We start from the raw sequence: 21,171 nt of genomic DNA on the forward strand, positions 1-21,171 counted from the left end.
CTTGACATCACACTCAGAGATATCTAGGGTTGTTTTAAGGTGACATACGTACAGTGTACTCACATTGTTTTATTGATTAAATAGGAAACATAGATCATGTATAAACACAAATATTGTCCTCATCTGAGCATGACTACTGCTATTTTAAACTTATTTTATACTTATTTTACCAGGTAAGTTGACTGAGAACATGTTCTCATTTGCAGCAACGACCTGGGGAATAGGTATATATAGGTGGGCTTGGTAAAGGGATGCACCCCTCCGAAATCTGAAGCGTTCAGCATCTACTCTGTGTAACTCCATCTTCACAGGGTCCGTTATACAGGCTTGCCCCCTGTCCAAACCTTCCATAGGGGCCGTCCCATCCACAATGAACTCCATCCAGAGCAACAGTCTTTCCCAAAGTACACAGTGTGATTGAGTGTTATTTATGAGCAGGCAGGTAGGCAGGCTCTGTATGGTTCCACACAGTGTAAAACACACATGGAGGAAAGTAAGGGAAAGGAGGAAGAGTCCTCTGGCTCATATTGCCGTACATCCAGAGATGTTACAGGATACTGGTTTGTTTGTTGCATTTATTAAGAGGTGTGGACCCTCTCTTGGCACGAGGGCTACAGTATCACTTATCAAAAGGAAAATAAGACAGGATTTTTAGACAGTTGTTCAAAAAGAGGGAGTAACAAAAGATAAAAACTATTGTAGAAAAAGTTGATTTTTCACTCTGATAGTCTGTAGGAAAAAAGCACCCTTAAGAATGTCTCTCTCTTCCATGTGTTGTTGCTTCTGACCTTGGTATGCTACCATACCGTGTCCCCTTTAATGATACATCCCAAAGAAACGTTGTTGTGACCGTCCTCCTCAACCATCATTCTATTCCAGGTTGAGATTAGCCCTGAACCTTGGCTGAATGTATCTGTCAAGTTGGCACAATACAAGGGAGCCACGGTCATTGCTCTGGTTCCTACGGGAGATGTGTTTTTCTGCTTGAGCCTCAGCCTCCATGTTAGTGTTGCTCTGAAGCTGTTGTCGGTGTGGATAAGTAAAGAGACAACAGCAATGTGGGATAGAGAGCCATTTGAGAGAGTCATGAAGATGAACCAGAGACAAAAAAATAATTGGACTGTCTTTGTAAATATACAGGGCAAAGGGTGTCCATGTGATAATATTAAAATAATGATTTTGGGTGAACGCAGCCATTTGGATGTTTGAAGCAGTCTCTTAGCTTTATTTTCTGATTTGCGCGCTGGCAGCTGTGGTGGCTGTGAGCTTATTGCCGATCCTGCGGACAGGAACCTTGGACAAAGGTATCTTGGAGCGCGGGGGCTCCTTAGTTCCTTGGGGGACAGGGATATTGGACTGGACTCCCAGCTTGACAGGGATCTTGGAGTCACGGGGTATACTTCTGTAGACTGTGGGTTGGCGGAGGTGGCGACTCTCTTCCGGGCTATGTTTTACAGGGGGTAGGCTGGCCTCAACTTCAGCTTCAGCAGAGGAGTTACTAATTGTGTCCTTGCTGACTCCGTTCCGTAGGCTAGGGCGTTGACTCCCCTCTTCCTGCCCTGTAATAGGTGGGTCCCAGCTCCCCTTGTTGTCAGTGGGCTGACTCTCACGGAGTGGCAACTTGCCCACCCTGCCTCCACCGCAGACAGGGATCTTACTGAGCCATGCTTCCCTCACTGGGGGCGTCTTCTTCTCTGTGGGGGGCCCCTGGGGGACCATGTGTGTCTCATTCTGTGTAACATGGAGTTTCTCTTCTCTATTGGGTGAATTGTTCCTGGCACCCCGCACATCCATGCCGTTTCGACTCGTCATGTCCTCTCCTCTATTCAGAGAGGCATTGCGCTCACCACCCTCCACCTGAGCAGAGGCAAGGGGTGTACCATGCAGAGGGGCAGGGGTGAGAACAGGAGAGGGCACAGAGGAAGGGGTAGAGACAGGCGCTGTCTTAGACATAGGGACTGGAGTTGTGGTAGGGGCAGGGGTAGGGAAAGTAGGAGTCTTAGACATAGGGATTGGTGTTGTGGTAGGGGCAGGGGTAGGGAAAGTAGGAGTCTTAGACATAGGGATTGGAGTTGTGGTAGGGGCAGGGGTAGGGAAAGTAGGAGTCTTAGACATAGGGATTGGTGTTGGAGTAGGAGCAGGGGGAGCCTTTGAGTCAGCTAGAATTGGAGAGGGGGTTTGTACAGGAGCAGGGCTAGTGAATGAGGCTGGCACTGGAACCGGGATATAGGGCATTTTAAATGCTGAGTTCGGGACAGCCGTAGGATAAAAGGATGTTAGGGAAGGAGGTGCGGTAGTGGAATCCAGACAGGGGACAGAGCTAATTTTGGGGGGTGGGGCAGAGATAACAGTGGCTGATGAAAGTGTGTCAGGGGTGGTTACAGGAGCTGGCTTGGCCACTGGGGCGGGGGCAGGAGATGGGGTAATTACTGGGGTTGGTTTAGATACAGGAGGTGGGGTAGGAGGTGGGGATGGGGTTACTACTGGAGCAGGAGGTATGGATGGGGTTACTACAGGGGCAGCAGGTGGGGATGGTGTTACTACAGGGGCAGGAGGTATGGATGGGGTTACTACAGGGGCAGGAGGTATGGATGGGGTTACTACTGGAGCAGGTTTGAAAGTAGAAGTAGCGGTAAAGGGTGGAGTGATAGGGGGAGAGGTAGCAGTGATGCCAATAGGGGCAGGGCTTGGGGTGCATTTTGTTGTTGGTGGAGGGTAGGGTTTTGTTAAAGGGGTGGGGCTTGATTTAGTGGTAGGGCTAGTGATAGTTGTGGGCGTAGTTGAGGGTTTGGTTGTCGCAATAGGGGTAGGTTCAGGTTTTATCGACCAGCTGGTAGGTTCAGGTTTGGTTATGGGGGTAAAAGTGGAGGTAGGTTTGGTAGTACGGGCAGAGGAAGGGGTAGGTCTGAATGTAGAAGTAAGCATTGGGATAGGGGTTGTACTAGATTTAGTAGCAGCAGTAGGGGCAGGGATTGGTGTAGGCGAAGGGGTAGGTTTAGTAATAGGGGTAGGTTTGGCTGAAAGAGTAGTTGATGAGGCTTTCTCTACAACCACAGCTCCCTTGGTCCCAGGTCCGGTTCCGACAGTGGTGCTGGCTTTGCCCCACTCTGCCTCCACTTCAGCAGTGATGTCTCCACATCCGGTCAGTGAGTCAAAGCTTATCAGAGAGGAGATGTCTGCAAGCAGCAACCTCAGACGATCCACAGCAGGATCCAAGGGTGGTGGTTCAGTGGTGGGCAGAGGCGGTGGTACATCCTCATTAGATCCAGTGACACTGTATGTAGCCGCTGAGAGAGCCGTTGTCTCTGGTGGGCTAGAGGCTGAGCTCTCCTGCACTGTGGGTCTTTTGGATGAAACAGGGGACTCTTGTCCAGGCTCAGGTTCTGGGACATCCAGGATGTGAGGCGCAGGTCTGGAGGTGAAAGTCATGTCCTCCTTGATGATCTCCACGCTGTTTGTACGGGACGACATGAGGAGGGGGCTCGGAGGGGTATCGGCCTCATCGCTGGCCTCCTCTCGCTGGTTCCATCCCATACTGCCGAAGAGACCCTTCAAGCCCCGACGCTGGCGTACAGTTGGCTGAGACTCTGTATGGAACCTTCGGTCTGCTCCTCCTTGCCGGCTGCGCTGCAGCTTCATCAGGAAGCTGAGGGATTTGGCGGAGGTCATTGAGGAGGTGGAGGGATGGCCGGCAGAAGGGATGGAGGGATCTCCATCATCACCCAGGGGCTCCTCCTCTGGTTCCTGCTCCTTTCTCTGACTCACCTCTGGTTCCTGCTCCTTCTCCGGCTCCTTGTCCTTCTCCAGCTCCGACTCTGCTGCCGTGGACTCCGTTAATCCGTCCACTGTCTTGCTCCTGTCGATAGGTGACTTGTTGTTCCCCTCGCCTTTGCCACGTATAGAGAAGATGCTGCCTGGCTTGCGCTTCCCAAACAGCTTGAAGGCTTTTCTGATTTTTCCAGGAGGCTGGGGATCGCACGGCGGGGTTTCGCTACTCTCCGACTGCACATCCATTTTGAATCTCTATATATTCCTGTCTGTTGTTCTCCTCCTATTTCGTGCTCTATTTGTCTCACCCAGCTACAGCTAACTGAACATTTCCCATTATTCTCTCGTATCTTACCTTTCCCCCGTCTCTGCAGACAGGCTATGCTTCAATTGCTCACAGTATGTTTCTCTCTCCTCTCTCTCTGCTTTCTCTATCTCTCCCTCTGCCTATCCCTCCCTCTGTCTTTCTCTCCCCTCCAGCTCTTTCTCCTCTATTTCTCCCTAACATGCCCCTCCCCTCTCCCTATCCCCTCTTTTTCTCTGGCTGCTCCTGCAGGTCTCCATGGCAACTGAGCAGCTTTCGTCAGTGATGGAGCAGAGCCAGAGGCTGTCATCGTCCCACCCCAGACACAGCTCTCGTCTTTCTTACTCTTTCTCTATCGCTGATACCCCCCCCCCCCCCCCCCTCTCCTGTGTTGTTACATATGTATTTTTACCTGTTTTATGTTGATGTGTGTATGTCTCAGTCTTTGCCTGTAAATGCAGCGTCATTCCTGTCTTGTTAAGCATGTAGGGCTATATTTATTCATTCGTTTTGAGAGTGCATGTGGCATGTAAATGCTACCTCCCAACACAAACCCCCACTGCCATGACCTCTCCAACAGCTCCAACAACAATCAAGATCAGAGAGGATGACAAACAAGCCTTTCATATTAACGACATAAATCCAATTGAATAAAACATGGAGCCATTCCTGACAGATTCATGTCCCACATATAGGATTTGTGTAAATCTGGGGAATTAGGATTTGAGGGGAATGTGGAATTTGCGAAATATTAAAGCTCTAATGTACTTATGTTGCACATTATTGCTAAATAGCATAGAGCTGGGCTGGGCTGAGCATTTACTCTCTGAGAGGATATTTCCTTCTGTATCGCCTGGAAGCAGAGAACCAATTTTCTCTCACTCTCTCACACAAATGAACATACACAAACAAACACACACACACACTTTCTAATGGAATTCATTATGCACTCCACTCAGAGAGCTTGTTGCCATCCTATCCAACACTGTTTTTTGAGTGTGATTCCACCCTCTTCCATCTTCATTATCTCGCCTCACTTTTGCATAGTTCCTCAATTTCTGTTTTTACATCTGCCTCTCTCCTCCACTCCTTTCCATCTTTACATTTGAGTCATTTAGCAGACGCTCTTATCCAGAGCGACTTACAGTTAGTGCATTCATCTCAAGATAGCTAGGTGAGACAACCACATATCACAGTCATAGTAAGTAAATTTTTCCTCATTTAAGAAGTTCTAAGCAAAGTTAATGCTAGTAGCAAAAGACAAGTGCAATGTTTTTACTCCATCACTATCTTTCCCATCCACCTCTCTACCCTGTCTCCATCTTTCCCATCCACCTCTCTACCCTGTCCCCATCTTTCCCATCCACCTCTCTACCCTGTCTCCATCTTTCCCATCCACCTCTCTACCCTGTCCCCATCTTTCCCATCCACCTCTCTACCCTGTCTCCATCTTTCCCATCCACCTCTCTACCCTGTCTCCATCTTTCCCATTCACCTCTCTACCCTGTCTCCATCTTTCCCATCCACCTCTCTACCCTGTCTCTATCTTTCCCATCCACCTCTCTACCCTGTCTCTATCTTTCCCATCCACCTCTCTACCCTGTCTCCATCTTTCCCATCCACCTCTCTACCCTGTCTCCATCTTTCCCATCCACCTCTCTACCCTGTCTACATCTTTCCCATCCACCTCTCTACCCTGTCTCCATCATTCCCATCCAACTCTCTACCCTGTCTCCATCTTTCCCATCCACCTCTCTACCCTGTCTCCATCTTTCCCATCCATCTCTCTACCCTGTCTCCATCTTTCCCATCCACCTCTCTACCCTGTCTCCATCTTTCCCATCCACCTCTCTACCCTGTCTCCATCTTTCCCATCCACCTCTCTACCCTGTCTCCATCTTTCCCATCCACCTCTCTACCCTGTCTCCATCTTTCCCATCCATCTCTCTACCCTGTCTCCATCTTTCCCATCCACCTCTCTACCCTGTCTCCATCTTTCCCACCTCTCTACCCTGTCTCTATCTTTCCCATCCACCTCTCTACCCTGTCTCCATCTTTCCCATCCACCTCTCTACCCTGTCTCCATCTTTCCCATCCACCTCTCTACCCTGTCTCCATCTTTCTCTGTCCTCTTTTCCGCTTTATTCATTCAGACTTCAAGTACTACTTTCACTAGAACACTTTAGGGAGAACAGCATGCCAAAAAAACAACCCACACAGTTACAGAGAACCAGCCACACACTGATATACACACAGAGATGCATACCCCCACATACCCCCAAAGCAGCAGTTACAGTAAATATTCACACGCTTATTTCATTTTTATGCTGCCACCCAGAGGGCTACAGTACATAGTCAGTAATCTGAATACAAGGACCACTTCCAGTATGTTTAAAATCTTATTTAGAAAATCGAATTATGGGATGACACTACGCTCTCTCTCTCCCCTGCCTCACCCTTCACCCTTTAGAAATATTTTCCAACCAAAAGGGATGTTAGTTGACACCGGCAGGTCACATTATGGCTCTGGGCAACTTCTGGGAAAGGTATCTTATCAGAGCCTAACACGCGGCAAAAAGCATTAAGACTAGTGACTGGTGTTAAATGTTTAACTGCTTCAAAGTCACAAACCCCATTGAGTTCTGTTCTTCTCATAGACTCTTGTGTGTTTGTTTATGAGCATTTCTGCCTGTCTGCATGTGTGTGTGTGTGTGTGTGTGTGTGTGTGTGTGTGTGTGTGTGTGTGTGTGTGTGTGTGTGTGTGTGTGTGTGTGTGTGTGTGTGTGTGTGTGTGTGTGTGTATGTGTGTGTGTGTGTGTGCGCGTATGCATGCATGAATAACTTGTGTATTTGTATCGGCACTCATTTTGTACTGGTAGCCTGTTGATCAATTCTGTTAAGTTTACTTTGTTTATCTGCTATATTCTCATGGTTACGGGCAGACTTAAATAAGCTTTAGTCGGGTCATGTAGGCTACTAACTAGTCTGCGGGTGTCTTTTTCAATAGCACTGCTGCCCTCTGCTTCTAGGCAGGAGCACTGTACTTTGGTGAATCCGCCAGAGGGGGAGAAAAGGAAAGGCAGAGGTGAGGAGAGTCAACAGCAACAGATTATATCGTTGATAGTGAGTTTTACATACGCCATGAGGAGAGAGTCATATTTCACCTTCTAGCGCTGTGATGCTATCTGTAGTTGAAGAAGCTGATCCAGGCAACTCAGCCAATAAATGGATATATCTAATAGCTCATCTCAGCTTGAGTAAGGCTGTAGGGTTTGACCATGTGAAGTTGGGGCTAACATGTGACAAATTATAATCTTATACAAATAGACCTCAGAAGAAAAAAAAAAACGTGCATATTCAAATAAAATAAACAGTAGGTACCTGGCACAGCATATCTTATGTCTTATCTCCAACCAAATATGGCAAGTTTGGCAACCAGGTCATAAACTCTGACACATGAGCTGAATGAATAATAATGAAACATGTTATCCATTCTCATGTAGTCTAACCACAATGGAGAAGTTATGTTATTAGGCCAGGGGTATTCAACCGGGGGTCCGCGACCCCCTATGGGTCCACGAAGGTACTGCAGGGGGTCTGCTAAAATATATAAAATACAAACATTTCTTTCAGTGTTAATTTTTTTATATATCGCTAGCAACATACCTACAGTAGAAAACGTTATTTCTCAACTCCTAATATTGAGCAAATTACGCTCACTGGAGTATCTGACATAGGCTTTGAAAAAGCACCCGCGAATAGGCTACCAGTGTGGGAAGTGCCGCTGGCTGCTGGTAAGCTTTCTTGACTTGGACTTAGGCCTATATTGGCCTAAACAACTGCTCTTATTGAAAATGGGTTTGGAGTTACCTTTCTAGATAATAGGCTATGTTAGAGTTTACACTTCCTCTTCTAATTAGAATGTGGGAGGTCAAAATAATGAAAAACGATCTTCCAAATCTATTCATTTTAAAGCGTTGCTAACTTCTTCTTGCTATTATCATTCACCTGATGATAAGACAAGACACGTGAAAAAATAAATAATGATGGGGGTCTCTGTGTTACCGTATGCCTGGGAGGGGGTCCCTTGGCAAGAAAAGGTTGAAGACCCCTGTATCTACAGCAGGGAAATAATTCTGCAGCAACAGAATTATTATGTGGATTATAATTAATGGACATTTTTTGTAGGGGTTGATAAATGTTCCGTTAGGGCAAATCAAGTCTGACATTTTTAAGTGGAAATTACAAACTTTAGCCTTTTTAAACCATGAATACAAGTAGACATTGCAATACTAACTTATTAGAATCACCCACCACCACACAATTCGGCAATTGAATAAGATTGTCAATTGACGTCCAGTCTCCATGGCCTACCAATTCACAGCTGTACAGATGTGTTATGAATTCATCTGATGGAGAAGAGGCGTTCATTGTTCAGTGAGAAAGGAAGAGGCGAAGCGAAAGGGTTGATGCCGCGTTCACAACAACTGGGAACTCGGAATAATACAGGTCAAATCATGACGTCAGTGATCTTCATGTCAGAAAGTTGGAGCTCTAGAAAGAGGCCCGAGTTCCCGAGTGGAAATTCGTTCAAATCGATTTTTCCCAGTGAGAGAGAGATTTCCGAGTTCGGAGTTCCCAGTGGTTTTGAACGCGGCAATACTCCGCCCAAAATCTGTCCACGAAGTGAGGAATTCTTGTATGGAGGTCAATGTAATTGCTAATTTTGTACGCGAGGCTTTTTGATCGAATATAAGTTTCGTAATGGTTAGGTTGTTACGAATGCACTGATATAAGTGGACGCACGTGACATTTCGGCAACTTGGAAAAAAACGACTATATTTATATTGAGTTGTGCGCGTTCACTCGCGTATCTGCCCTCTCATTGGCTAGAATGGTCCCACCTGATATTGACTCCTCCCGTCTGCCTTCCATCTTTGAGGACATGTATTTCCATTGTTCAGTCATTTGTTAGAGCGGTTACTCGACTATCTTGTCAATATAATATATAATCTTTGGTTCAGTGAAAAAGCTGGAGCTTTGACGTCACACCACTATTTTCCGCAGGATTAAAGATGGCGCCGCATCATGTACTGAAGTGCTGTCAGCGGAGTTTAGCTTGGATACCTGTTATTTTCATCAACCTGGTCGTTGGCTGGTCTTATTATGCATACGTCGTGGAACTCTGTATCTGTAAGTATAAAATGATCGTTTTTGGATGGTTAACGGGGTTTGTTTCCTCATTGAAAGAAAGTTGCCTGACTGCTTGCTTGCCCAGCTGGGGGATGTGTAGGACTCGGGGAAAAACTACAGAAACTTGGTGGGACGAAAACAGGTCGATAATGTCATGTATGGCTCATCGTCATCATAGTCCAAGTGTGCAAATGATTAGTTACAATGTAACACTCGATAGTTGAGTGAAATACTACTTTGTTGCGGATAGCCAATCATGCTCATAGATAGAAGCCACTTGTTCCTAGAAGGAAATAGAAAGACACATTTGCAGGTAACTACACTGAGTATACCAAACATTAGGAACACCTTCCTAATATTGAGTTGCACCCCCCTCCCCCCTCAGAACAGCCTCTACGAGGTGTCGAAAGCATTCCACAGGGATGCTGGCCTATGTTGACTCCAATGCTTCCCACAGTTGTGACAAGTTGGCTGTCCTTTGGGTGGTGGACCATTCTTGATACACACAGGAAACTGTTGAGCGTGAAAAACCCAGCAGAGTTGCAGTTCGGTGCGCCTGGGACCTACTACCATACCCCATTGAGACACTTACATTTTTTGTCTTGCCCATTCACCCTCTGAATGGCACACATACACAATCCATGTCTCAATTGTCTCAAGGCTTAAAAATCCTTATTTAACCTGTCTCCTCCCCTTCATCTACACGGATTGAAGTGGATTTAACAAGTGAAATCAATAATCATAGCTTTTACCTGGTCAGTCTGTCATGGAAAGAGCAGGTGTTCTTAATGTTTTGTATACTCAGTGTATGTCCCAGATTGGAATAGAGAGGTGATTTTGGAATCATTTTGATGTCAGATCTCTTATTTTATTTAATCACATCTGCTGAAAACGTTCAACTATGGAAATTGTTTTTATCTGACCTTTGACCTAAATGATCTATTATTTTGACATTCTTTAGCCTAGGTCTCATTAAGGCTGTGATTCTATATTGGATTATGTGCCAATAATCTTCAGAGCCATTTGATATGAGGCTACTCTAGCCTCAAATACTCATATATAGTCCTCTGTAGCTCAATTGGTAGAGCATGGCGCTTGTAACGCCAGGGTAGTGGGTTCGATCCCCGGGACCACCCATACGTAAAAATGTATACACACATGACTGTAAGTTGCTTTGGATAAAAGCGTCTGCTAAATGGTTTATTATTTATTATTATTATTATATTCCCATACAGCTGACTCCTCATGTGAACCTCAATGTGACTAAACCTGTTTTAGCCTGTTTCTGTGGTACTGCTGCTGATGGTACAATGACATGCATGTCTGTCAGTCAGTGAGTGGCCGTAGTCAGGGGCATCCCTTCAGCAGTGCAAACAAAGCATTCTGTGATGGGTGGGTCCCCCGCTGGTAGTGCCAGGCTACTGCTGGGGGGTGAGAGGAGGGGGTCTGTAGATGTGAGCATAGGACTGCAGTACTGTAACTCCACAGACGCATCAATCAGATGCCCTCTCTAAACTCCTCTTCTCTCTCTCTCTCTCTCTCTCTCTGTACTTCTTTGTCTGTTTCAGTTACAATCCCAAATAATGCAGAAAAAAGTAAGTAACATTCAGAAACATTTGGTGCTTTCAAGATTGTCTTGTATCCACACACAATCTTGAACCCACACAAACTCTACTCATGAGTTCACATGACACTAATATATACTGTTGTGATTTAGACATGGTAAACAAAATACTTGTTTTGTATGGGATATAAATTTCATATTTATGTTCAACTCATGGATATACTTGCATTGTATTTGATAATTGCATTGTATTTGTAACTGGTATGAATGGTGTCTCTTATCCTTGCTCCTGTTCTCCAACAGTATCATACCTGGTTGTCTTCCACCTGTTCTTCATCATGTTTATCTGGTCCTACTGGAAGACTATCTGCAGCAGGCCTGCCAGCCCCTCTAAAGAGGTATACAGAGTAGGGCTGACCCCATTTAGTCCACTGGTCGATTGTTTGGCCGGTAGGCTGTTGGTCGACCAAGTTATTTGTTTTGTCGAGCAGTGGCAAATATATATATATTTTTAAATGTATGGCACACGAGACACCTGTCTGATTTACGCCTGTCTGAGTGGACTAATCCATTGCGGAGGCACACCAGTATCACCAGTAGTACATTTACCATTAATTACCAGAATTTCTAATCTACAATGTTTGTTTGGTTATGGTAATTTCTGTTAATGCATTCAATATATTATTATTAGTCTTACCGTTGTCATTGTTGGAGTGGTCACGTTGTTTGCAGAGCGCACAACGTAGGCTACACGTGTGAGAAAAGGGTTTAGTTTTATTTCATTCCATTTACGAGTTTTGTTTGGAGCGCTCCTGTCAATCTTGAGTAAGGACACGCACCTGACTACGCATAGAAGTATGCTTAGTCTACCTGGCCTGTGCGCAAATGTAAGCCTATAAATATGGCCATTTGGGGATCTGATACTATTTCTGATTGGCTTAACTCACCATCACTGTGGAGCTTCTCAAAGTAATTTTTTCTTCACCTCAAGTAAACAAAGTCTGTTTTTACAGCCATTGAGAATGACAATAGTTCCTCAATGTAGCCTATTTGAAAATCTTTCCTGCTCTCTTCCTTTCGATAACCGCTCCACATGAATGGGGAAAAATATGGCATGCTCTTGTCCAGTGGAAACGTCATAAAATAGGCCTACCTGATTACTTCTTATCCCTTGCGCAAATATCCTACAGCTGTGTATGTCTGTCCTGAGCTCACTGGCGCAGGAAACTGAGGGCCCAGAATATTTTATACAATGTTGATACAATGTTTCAAGTTCCAAATGTGATTTGTAGGATATTTATTTTTATCAGGTTATTTTTACATATGGGCAATGGCGATAGAAGTTGCTTTTAGATTTGTATAATTTTCATTTAGACATAATTTTGATTAACCACATGACATTGATTTTGAGATATGAAGACTTTATTATAAATGAAATGAAGATGTTCCACAAAAATATGCATATGAAAATCATAACTGGCACGCAGATCAGTAGAAATGGTATGATAACTTAGCACTCCATATGGAAAAGGTTGCCGACCGCTGGTGTAGCCTATTACTGGCAACTTCAGTAGGGTAATGGAAGAATCTCGGCAGGAGGAGGAGGGTCGGGTCGGGAACAGTTTTTTTTTCTTCTTCTGGTTAGGCTATATTGATCTCTGGCTCCCTCTTTAGTCATTTGTGTGTCTTAATTTTTAATCTCAGTGCTTAAAGCATCAGACAAACTCAGTAGCCTACATATAGTTGATTTTATTCAAAGATAAGGTGTGTCTACATGTGGAAAAACAGACGACTCTCGGTCGGCCAAGATTTTAGTCGGGGACAGCCCTAATACAGAGTGTGTATCTGTCTTTGTCGGTAGTACTAACTCTGCCTCCTGTGAGATGCTACACCACAATGCCACGTGGCCAGGGGAGTAGGCACTGGGCCGGGCGGTTCCCAAGGCACTCTGTAATTACACTGTACAGCACATGTTCACACAGGAGGGGGTGGGTGTGTATGTGTGTGTGTGTGAGCGAGCATGTGGTTTTGAAAGGGGGGTTACTCTGTCTCAATCTCAAGTTACTTGTTTCACATTTCAACTGGGCCCTAATTTCTAGATACATGACTACCGGTAATAACTACGTTCTAACATACTTGGTCAAACACTCTCTGTTCTCCTGTCAGTTCTGTCTGGCCAAAGTGGAGAAGGAGCAGTATGAGAAGGAGGAGCCAGACACTCAGCAGGACATCCTGAAGAAAGTGGCCGTAGGATTGCCTGTCTACACACGCACAGGGACAGGAGGTGAGAATGCAATAGAGTCGAGATATAGTTTGAACACACACGCCTTGGATTTAAAGCTGATGATGATTGAGCAGGTGTATTGGTGTGTTCTCCACAGCTGTCCGGTACTGTGACCACTGTCAGGTGATCAAACCCGACCGCTGCCACCACTGTTCCACCTGTGACATGTGAGTTCAGTTAGTTCTGTCTCTGTGGGGTTCAGATGAGATGCACCATGGGATTTTATGTGGGGTCTTTGTAGGTGCTTCAACTCCAAAGTAATATACTATTTTCTCCTCCTTCCCTTGTTTTTTGTGCTCTGTCTCTCTCTCTCTCTCTCTCTCTCTCTCTCTCTCTCTCAGGTGTGTACTGAAGATGGATCATCACTGTCCATGGTATGTAATGCCTCAGTCCATTCTTGTAATATAGATGCTTAGCAACAGTACACTCCTTTTGTGTGTGAAGTTCTTTGTTCATACTGACTTGATAGTGATCGGATCAGTGGAGAGTTTAATCCTCTCCATTCTACTGCATCAGCATATTTGATCTGTCTGCCCTTTTTATTTGATGAAGTCACTGTTTGGTCTAGTACAGTAATATAAAAGGGATTACTCAGCTCTCAAACAGATCATTCATCACTTTATTTTATAGAGATTAGAGAATAGAGGCAACTAGTGGAGAAAGCAGCACAAGCCACATTTATCTCTCTCTCCCTCTGTTTCTCTCTCAGGGTGAATAACTGTGTTGGATTTTCGAACTACAAGTTCTTTGTCTTGTTTCTGGCCTACTCCATGCTGTATTGTGTGTTCATCGCTGCTACCGTCCTGCAGTATTTCATCAAATTCTGGACAGTAAGTACTACTGAGTAATACTGTGGCTGCCTTTCATTTCTTCCCTAGCCAGAGCTTAGTGGTTGAGTGTAAACACTGACAGCAGTAAGATCCCTGATCGCATGTTCCAATTAGCCAATACCCAAATCCTCTACATAATCCACCTCAAGCTTGAGCAGTCTGCATGTCAGATTTTTATTTGTATATCTAATCACTGTAAAATAGTTGCACACTCAATTTCTCCACTAACAATCTGTCTCTAATACTTTGCCTAAAGCATTGCCGAAGGAGATCTGTTGGGGATTGTTCTCAGGTAAAATGCAAGATTGTCACTATTTGATCGTCATGGTTAGTCAAAAAGTAAGGTTGCGCTTCTTTGATAAGCCTATTGCCACTAATGGTAAGTCACTGTAAGGTTAGATAGAGAAGCTCCACCCATAATGGCATTCACAAGGCTTCTGTCTCTCAGATGTACAAATCGCTGTTGAGGGATTCTCTTCAGTATGTGTCAAACACTGTTGTCTTGCAGCATAAGCTGTTGTCTGTTCCTCCTTGTGTGTTAAGACTGGGCTTCTGTCCTTGTCTGTGTTGTATGCTGCCTTGCTTGTGACAATGAATGTCCACTGTCATCTTGACCAACTGAGGCCCAGTGTGGAGTTGGACAGGATTGGTTGTTTAGCATGTCCTATTTTGCATATTGAAATCACAGACAACCAAAGGTCTGTACTGTATTTAGTACCTTCTGGAGCCATTCACTGAACAGTCATGTAGGCTAAGCTTCTGCTACTACAGAATGAGGTCGTCCATTGTCACTTATAACTGACTGATGTCACATCCTGTGTGTCTGTGCAGAAGGTTAACATTACTACTGTATGCTTCTGGTGAAAAGTATGACATCACTAACGGCTCTCCTCTCTCTTCCCTCTCAAGAATCAGCTGCCTGACACTCACGCCAAATTCCACGTGTTGTTTCTGTTTTTCGTGGCGGCCATGTTCTTCATCAGCATCCTGTCGCTTTTCAGCTACCATCTCTGGCTTGTGGGAAAGAACAGAACCACCATAGGTAGCTGCCATGCCTCACCATGCTGCAACACAAAACATCTCATCCACTATTGTCTTTATTGTTTGTTATAGTATTAGTTTATGTATTCTTTTATTTATTTTTATTTTTTAATTTAGAGGCTTTCAGGGCTCCTGTCTTCAGAAATGGCCCAGACAAGAATGGCTTCTCTCTGGGCTTCAGTAGGAACATGGCGGAGGTGTTTGGAGACCAGAAGAAGTACTGGATGTTTCCCATCTACACCAGGTGAAAACACCAAGTTGACTATCCACCTATTTTGTTGGAGCTTTAGAATCCAGAAAATCACATTGTAGGATTTTTAATGAATTTATTTGCAAATTATGGTGGAAAATAAGTATTTGGTCAATAACAAAAGTTTCTCAATACTTTGTTATATACCCTTTGTTGGCAATGACACAGGTCAAATGTTTTCTGTAAGTCTTCACAAAGTTTTCACACACTGTTGCTGGTATTTTGGCCCATTCCTCCATGCAGATCTCCTCTAGAGCAGTGATGTTTTGGGGCTGTCGCTGGGCAACACGGACTTTCAACTCCCTCCAAAGATTTTCTATGGGGTTGAGATCTGGAGACTGGCTAGGCCACTCCAGGACCTTGAAATGCTTCTTACGAAGCCACTCCTTCGTTGCCCGGGCGGTGTGTTTGGGATCATTGTCATGCTGAAAGACCCAGCCACGTTTCATCTTCATTGCCCTTGCTGATGGAAGGAGGTTTTCACTCGAAATCTCACGATACATGGCCCCATTCATTCTTTCCTTTACACGGATCAGTCATCCTGGTCCCTTTGCAGAAAAACAGCCCCAAAGCATGATGTTTCCACCCCCATGGTTCACAGTAGGTATGGTGTTCTTTGGATGCAACTCAGCATTCTTTGTCCTCCAAACACGACGAGTTGAGTTTTTACCAAAAAGTTATATTTTGGTTTCATCTGACCATATGACATTCTCCCAATCCTCTTCTGGATCATCAAAATGCACTCTAGCAAACTTCAAACGGGCCTGGACATGTACTGGCTTAAGCAGGGGGACACGTCTGGCACTGCAGGATTTGAGTCCCTGGCGGCGTAGTGTGTTACTGATGGTAGGCTTTGTTACTTTGGTCCCAGCTCTCTGCAGGTCATTCACTAGGTCCCCCCGTGTGGTTCTGGGATTTTTGCTCACCGTTCTTGTGATCATTTTGACCCCACGGGTGAGATCTTGCATGGAGCCCCAGATCGAGGGAGATTATCAGTGGTCTTGTATGTCTTCCATTTCCTAATAATTGCTCCCACAGTTGATTTCTTCAAACCAAGCTGCTTACCTATTGCAGATTCAGTCTTCCCAGCCTGGTGCAGGTCTACAATTTTGTTTCTGGTGTCCTTTGACAGCTCTTTGGTCTTGGCCATAGTGGAGTTTGGAGTGTGACTGTTTGAGGTTGTGGACAGGTGTCTTTTATACTGATAACAAGTTCAAACAGGTGCCATTAATACAGGTAACGAGTGGAGGACAGAGGAGCCTCTTAAAGAAGAAGTTACAGGTCTGTGAGAGCCAGAAATCTTGCTTGTTTGTAGGTGACCAAATACTTATTTTCCACCATAATTTGCAAATAAATTCATAACAAATCCTACAATGTGATTTTCTGGATTTTTTTCCTCAATTTGTCTGTCATAGTTGACGTGTACCTATGATGAAAATTACAGGCCTCTTTTTAAGTGGGAGAACTTGCACAATTGGTGGCTGACTAAATACTTTTTCCCCCACTTTATACACACACACACACAGTTGAAGTCGGAAGTTTACATACACTTAGGTTGGAGTCATTAAAACTCGTTTTTCAACCACTCCAGACATTTATATATATTTGCGAGAGAAAAAAACATATGGGGGATTGGAAGTGATGCAGACAATTACATTGATTGAAGTTACAATCTATCTGCAAATTAAAGCTGATCTACCCCCTAAAAAAAACAACGTATTAACGTATTCTACAAAAAACAATATCACTCCCTATAAACACAACCCTATGGAACAATCCTTGGATAGCTTTTCAGAATTCACAGATAAATTGTTCTCTCTTGTCTCCTTTCTCTCCGTCAGTCACGGGGATGGACACAGTTTTGTCACCCGGTTGCTGACCTTAGATCCTGAGCAGATAGCTGTGGGCCTCCAGATCAACGGCAAAAGGTTATTTATGGATTCTCGGGCTGATTTCTTTCATTCCTGATTTAGTAAAATGATCTCACTTCATTTATTAATTTTAATCTATTTATTGTCCTCCAACAGCTCTGTAGATGGTCTGACAAGCCCCAAGCATGTCCTTGGCAACAACATTAACCACATTGAGGACCATCAGGATGGTATGTAGCTTTCCCATAGATCCCCTGTAATGTCAAGTAGCCCTGTGTCTGTGTGCTGTTTGAACCTTGAACCATTGTGTTTCAGATGTAGCCCAGACGGTCACTGTCACCATGGAGAGTGAGTCATAGACAGGTAAGCCTATGGATGAGTTCTGCTGAAATGCGCGCGTTTCCTGCAGACCTTAGAGAGGAAACTGATGACCACCAGGTGGCTCAAACGGCCAGTTTAGACATCTGCCAAGAGACAACTGAGCCATTAACTGTGATGCCTTCCAACCAGCAGCATCTTTGTCTCTACAGAAACCAGCCTTTTTATCATCACCTGCAGTACCCCTAATACCATGGACAAATGTCAAGTAACAGCTCTCGTATAGCCATCATCTTCTCTATTGTTATTCTTACGACCACCAAACAGCATCCCTGTTACGACGGACAAAACCTGGACTGTCATGGACACTACATCTGTCACCAGAGCATTCATCAGCTTTCAGTTTCCATCCTCACCAAACACATGCAGACGCGTCGTCTTTGTTGCTAAGCAAAGACGCACAACAATCTTTATTTGTATTTTTTGTAACTATTATTAATCTCTGGAACTGCTCTGTTATTCAAGCCAAAAAAAGAATGCTCTTTGCACTAGATTAGATAAGTGCAGAACCGTTATACGCTTCTGTTAAATCAGTATTCACTTGCTTTATTGGAAAAAAGGAAGAGAGTTCACTGTGTCTTAGCACAGAAAATCTGTTACTGGTTTTGATTTGATTAAACCAAGGGGATACAATGTTGTCTTGAAGCCCTGAAGGTCATGAGCACTAATGTCTCAGTTTATTGTAGCGTGTGTACTGTATGCACGTTCCACTTGAACCCTGTGGCGGGCGCTAAGCATATCCATTGATGTCAACAGGACAGTTGGTTTATACGAACCACGGCTTTGTAGGACCCTATGCCTCTCCCAAAATCCTGCTCTGCATCATTGTAACTTAAATGTGCATTGTGCCTTCAGTATAGTATGGAAGAACAAAGGTACAGTGCTATAGTAGACCTTAGCATGGCGTGATAACTTTACAATTTAGACAGATGGAAGTGGAACCTGGAGAGCATTTATGTTTACAATTTTACGGGCCAAATACTAACTCCTGTTTTGCAAAGTTCCATGCAAGTCCACCTTTGACATCAGTGATGATATACACTGAGTGTATAAAACATTAGGAAAACCTTCCTAATATTGAGTTGCACCCCCTTTTGCCCTCAGAACAGCCTAAATTCGTCGGGGCATGGACTACAAGGTGTCGAAAGCGTTCCACAGGGATGCTGGCCCAATTTGACTCCCAATGCTTCCCACAGTTGTGTCAAGTTGGCTGGATGTCCTTTGGGTGGTGGACCATTCTTGATACACACAGGAAGCTGTTGAGTGTGAAAAACCTAGCAGCATTGCAGTTCTTGACACACTCAAACCGGTGCGCCTGGCACCTACTACCATACCCCGTTCAAAGGCACTTAAATATTTTGTCTTGCCCATTCACCCTCTGAATGGTACACATACACAATCCATGTCTCAATTGTCTCAAGGCTTAAAAATCATTATTTAACCTGTCTCCTCCCCTTCATCTACACTGATTTGAAGTGGATTTAATAGGTGACATCAACATGGGATCATAGCTTTCACCTGGATTCACCTGGTCAGTCTGTCATGTTCCTAATGTTTTGTACACTTAGTGTATGTGACAAGTTGGTTGCTTTATGTCAAGAATTTGGTTGTGAGTCAACACACACACACACTGTTTTTTCAGAGGTGTGATATCAGAGGGATTGAAATCATTAACATTGGACAGCATTGTTATTCTATTAAGTATTGGTTTTCAAGGTTTCTTTTAAATTGCAGTTTTTCCATTGTTTATTTAGCTATTGTCTGCATTGCCATGTGATGTTTTCAGATATGTAGCTTTTTTTAAAGGGAGTTTATGAAGATTAAGATATCTGTGAAGTCATCACTTTCGTAGGCGAGAGGGACCTTTTGACATCAAACAATTCATCTCACTTTCCTGTGAAATGTGTCGAAGTAGAGTTCTATCTTTGAGAATAAGGAATAGCTATTTGTGTTTACTTTATGCAAAACACACTCCTTCAATTTCTGACTTCTCAATCTGATGTGAATCTAACTTTGTTGATGTCCAAAGATGGAGAAAAGGGGAAGGATTTGAACAAAAGGTTTTTTAAAGCACAACATTTTACATCACAAATGCTGCTTTCTTTGATGATGATTATAGCTGTTTTCTTATTATTATTATTTGATTGTTTTGTCTGGAACAATGTACAATGTTGAACATATACAGCAATATTTAATGTGATGAACCAGATTTGTTAGTCCCTGGGAAAGTTACTGTTATGCAGTAATACATCATGCCAGGATGCTCGTAGACCACCAAGAGGAGGCCAGAGTTAGGCATTCCAACCTCTCAATGGACTAATTCTTTATTTCAGAATATTTGCGATCGAATTTCTCAATTTCCAACTGACTATGATCCTTGTGGTTTTTATAGGAGAGTTGTTTGGAATGTGAAAGCTGTTTGTTTACTGGATGCATATATGTTGGTATAACACCCTATCGTGGAGGAATGTACAGTGAGAGCATTGTGACTTTAACCCGAAATCATCATAACTTTCTAATTTTAATCACTTTTGAAATGAATGCCATCAAAGTATTTTGCGCTACATTATATATATTGACGGTAATCATGGACCAATTTCCTGTTGTTTTAAAAATAATAATATCTTAGTATTTTTTATTGAATCTGTTTTGCATGTTAAGTATTTTCTCACTATTTGTACTACCCTGTCAGCCAGTTTTGGTTGTTACTGTTAAAATATATATATATATATATATATATATATATATATATATATATATATATATACTCAATTTGGAAATAGTTTGCACAAAGTTAAATTAAATGTTTTTATTTTATTTTGTAGATGAACACAATGTATTAATGTGTACATTTAACAATAAATGCTGTTTTCAGTGCATTCAAATACTTGATTAATGGACTCCTACATTGTTAGAAACAATATTGGTTTCTATTTTTAGACTTGATACCCTAGGACTAGATACAGTGGCTTGCGAAAGTATTCACACCCCTTGGGATTTTTCCTATTTTGTTGCCTTAAAACCTGGAATTAAAATTGATTTTTTGGGGGTTTGTATGATTTGATTTACACAACATGCCTACCACTTTGAAGATGCAAAATATTTTTTATTCACCAAAACAGGTTTCCCTCAAGATTTTCCCTGTATTTAGCGCCATCCATCATTCCTTCAATTCTGACCAGTTTCCCAGTCCCTGCCGATGGAAAAACATCCCCACAGTATGATGCTGCCACCACCATGCTTCACTGTGGGGATGGTGTTCTTGGGGTGATGAGAGGTGTTGGGTTTGCGCCAGACATAGCGTTTTCCTTGACGGCCAAAAAGCTCAATTTTAGTCTCATCTGACCAGATTACCTTCTTCCATATGTTTGGGGAGTCTCCCACATGCCTTTTGGCGAACACCAAAAGTTTTTGCTTATTTTTTTCTTTAAGCAATGGGTTTTTTCTGGCCACTCTTCCGTAAAGCCCAGCTCTGTGGAGTGTACGGCTTAAAGTGGTGCTATGGACAGATACTCCAATCTCCGCTGTGGAGCTTTGCAGCTCCTTCGGGGTTATCTTTGGTCTCTTTGTTGCCTCTCTAATTAATGCCCTCCTTGCCTGGTCTGTGAGTTTTGGTGGGCGGCCCTCTCTTGGCAGGTTTGTTGTGGTGCCATATTCTTTCCAATTTTTAATAATGGATTTATTGGTG

At 43.7% G+C, this 21,171-nt stretch overlaps 2 protein-coding genes across 2 annotated transcripts; one reads left to right on the forward strand and one right to left on the reverse strand.

Moving 5' to 3' along the window:
* Positions 1 to 1,224: 1,224 nt before the first annotated feature.
* LOC311099846 (APC membrane recruitment protein 2-like) lies at positions 1,225 to 4,014 on the reverse strand (the record flags this gene model as incomplete). The annotated part of the gene is made up of 2 exons (XM_084140580.1): positions 1,225 to 1,857; positions 3,049 to 4,014. 2 exons carry the CDS (start codon positions 4,012 to 4,014, stop codon positions 1,225 to 1,227), a joined length of 1,599 nt encoding a protein of 532 aa, XP_083996706.1.
* A 5,106-nt stretch (positions 4,015 to 9,120) lies between these two features.
* Positions 9,121 to 18,140, forward strand: LOC311100212 (palmitoyltransferase ZDHHC20-B-like). Its single transcript, XM_084141026.1, has 13 exons — positions 9,121 to 9,265; positions 10,834 to 10,860; positions 11,133 to 11,227; positions 12,996 to 13,113; positions 13,211 to 13,280; positions 13,455 to 13,487; positions 13,823 to 13,943; positions 14,853 to 14,985; positions 15,102 to 15,228; positions 17,076 to 17,162; positions 17,262 to 17,335; positions 17,421 to 17,468; positions 17,636 to 18,140. The coding sequence occupies exons 1-12, from the start codon at positions 9,148 to 9,150 to the stop codon at positions 17,462 to 17,464; spliced, it is 1,047 nt and encodes a 348-aa protein (XP_083997152.1). The 5' UTR covers positions 9,121 to 9,147; the 3' UTR covers positions 17,465 to 17,468; positions 17,636 to 18,140.
* Positions 18,141 to 21,171: the final 3,031 nt, after the last annotated feature.

The sequence above is a fragment of the Coregonus lavaretus genome (assembly GCF_964263955.1).
Source record: "Coregonus lavaretus genome assembly, chromosome: 24".
Lineage (NCBI taxonomy): Eukaryota > Metazoa > Chordata > Actinopteri > Salmoniformes > Salmonidae > Coregonus > Coregonus lavaretus.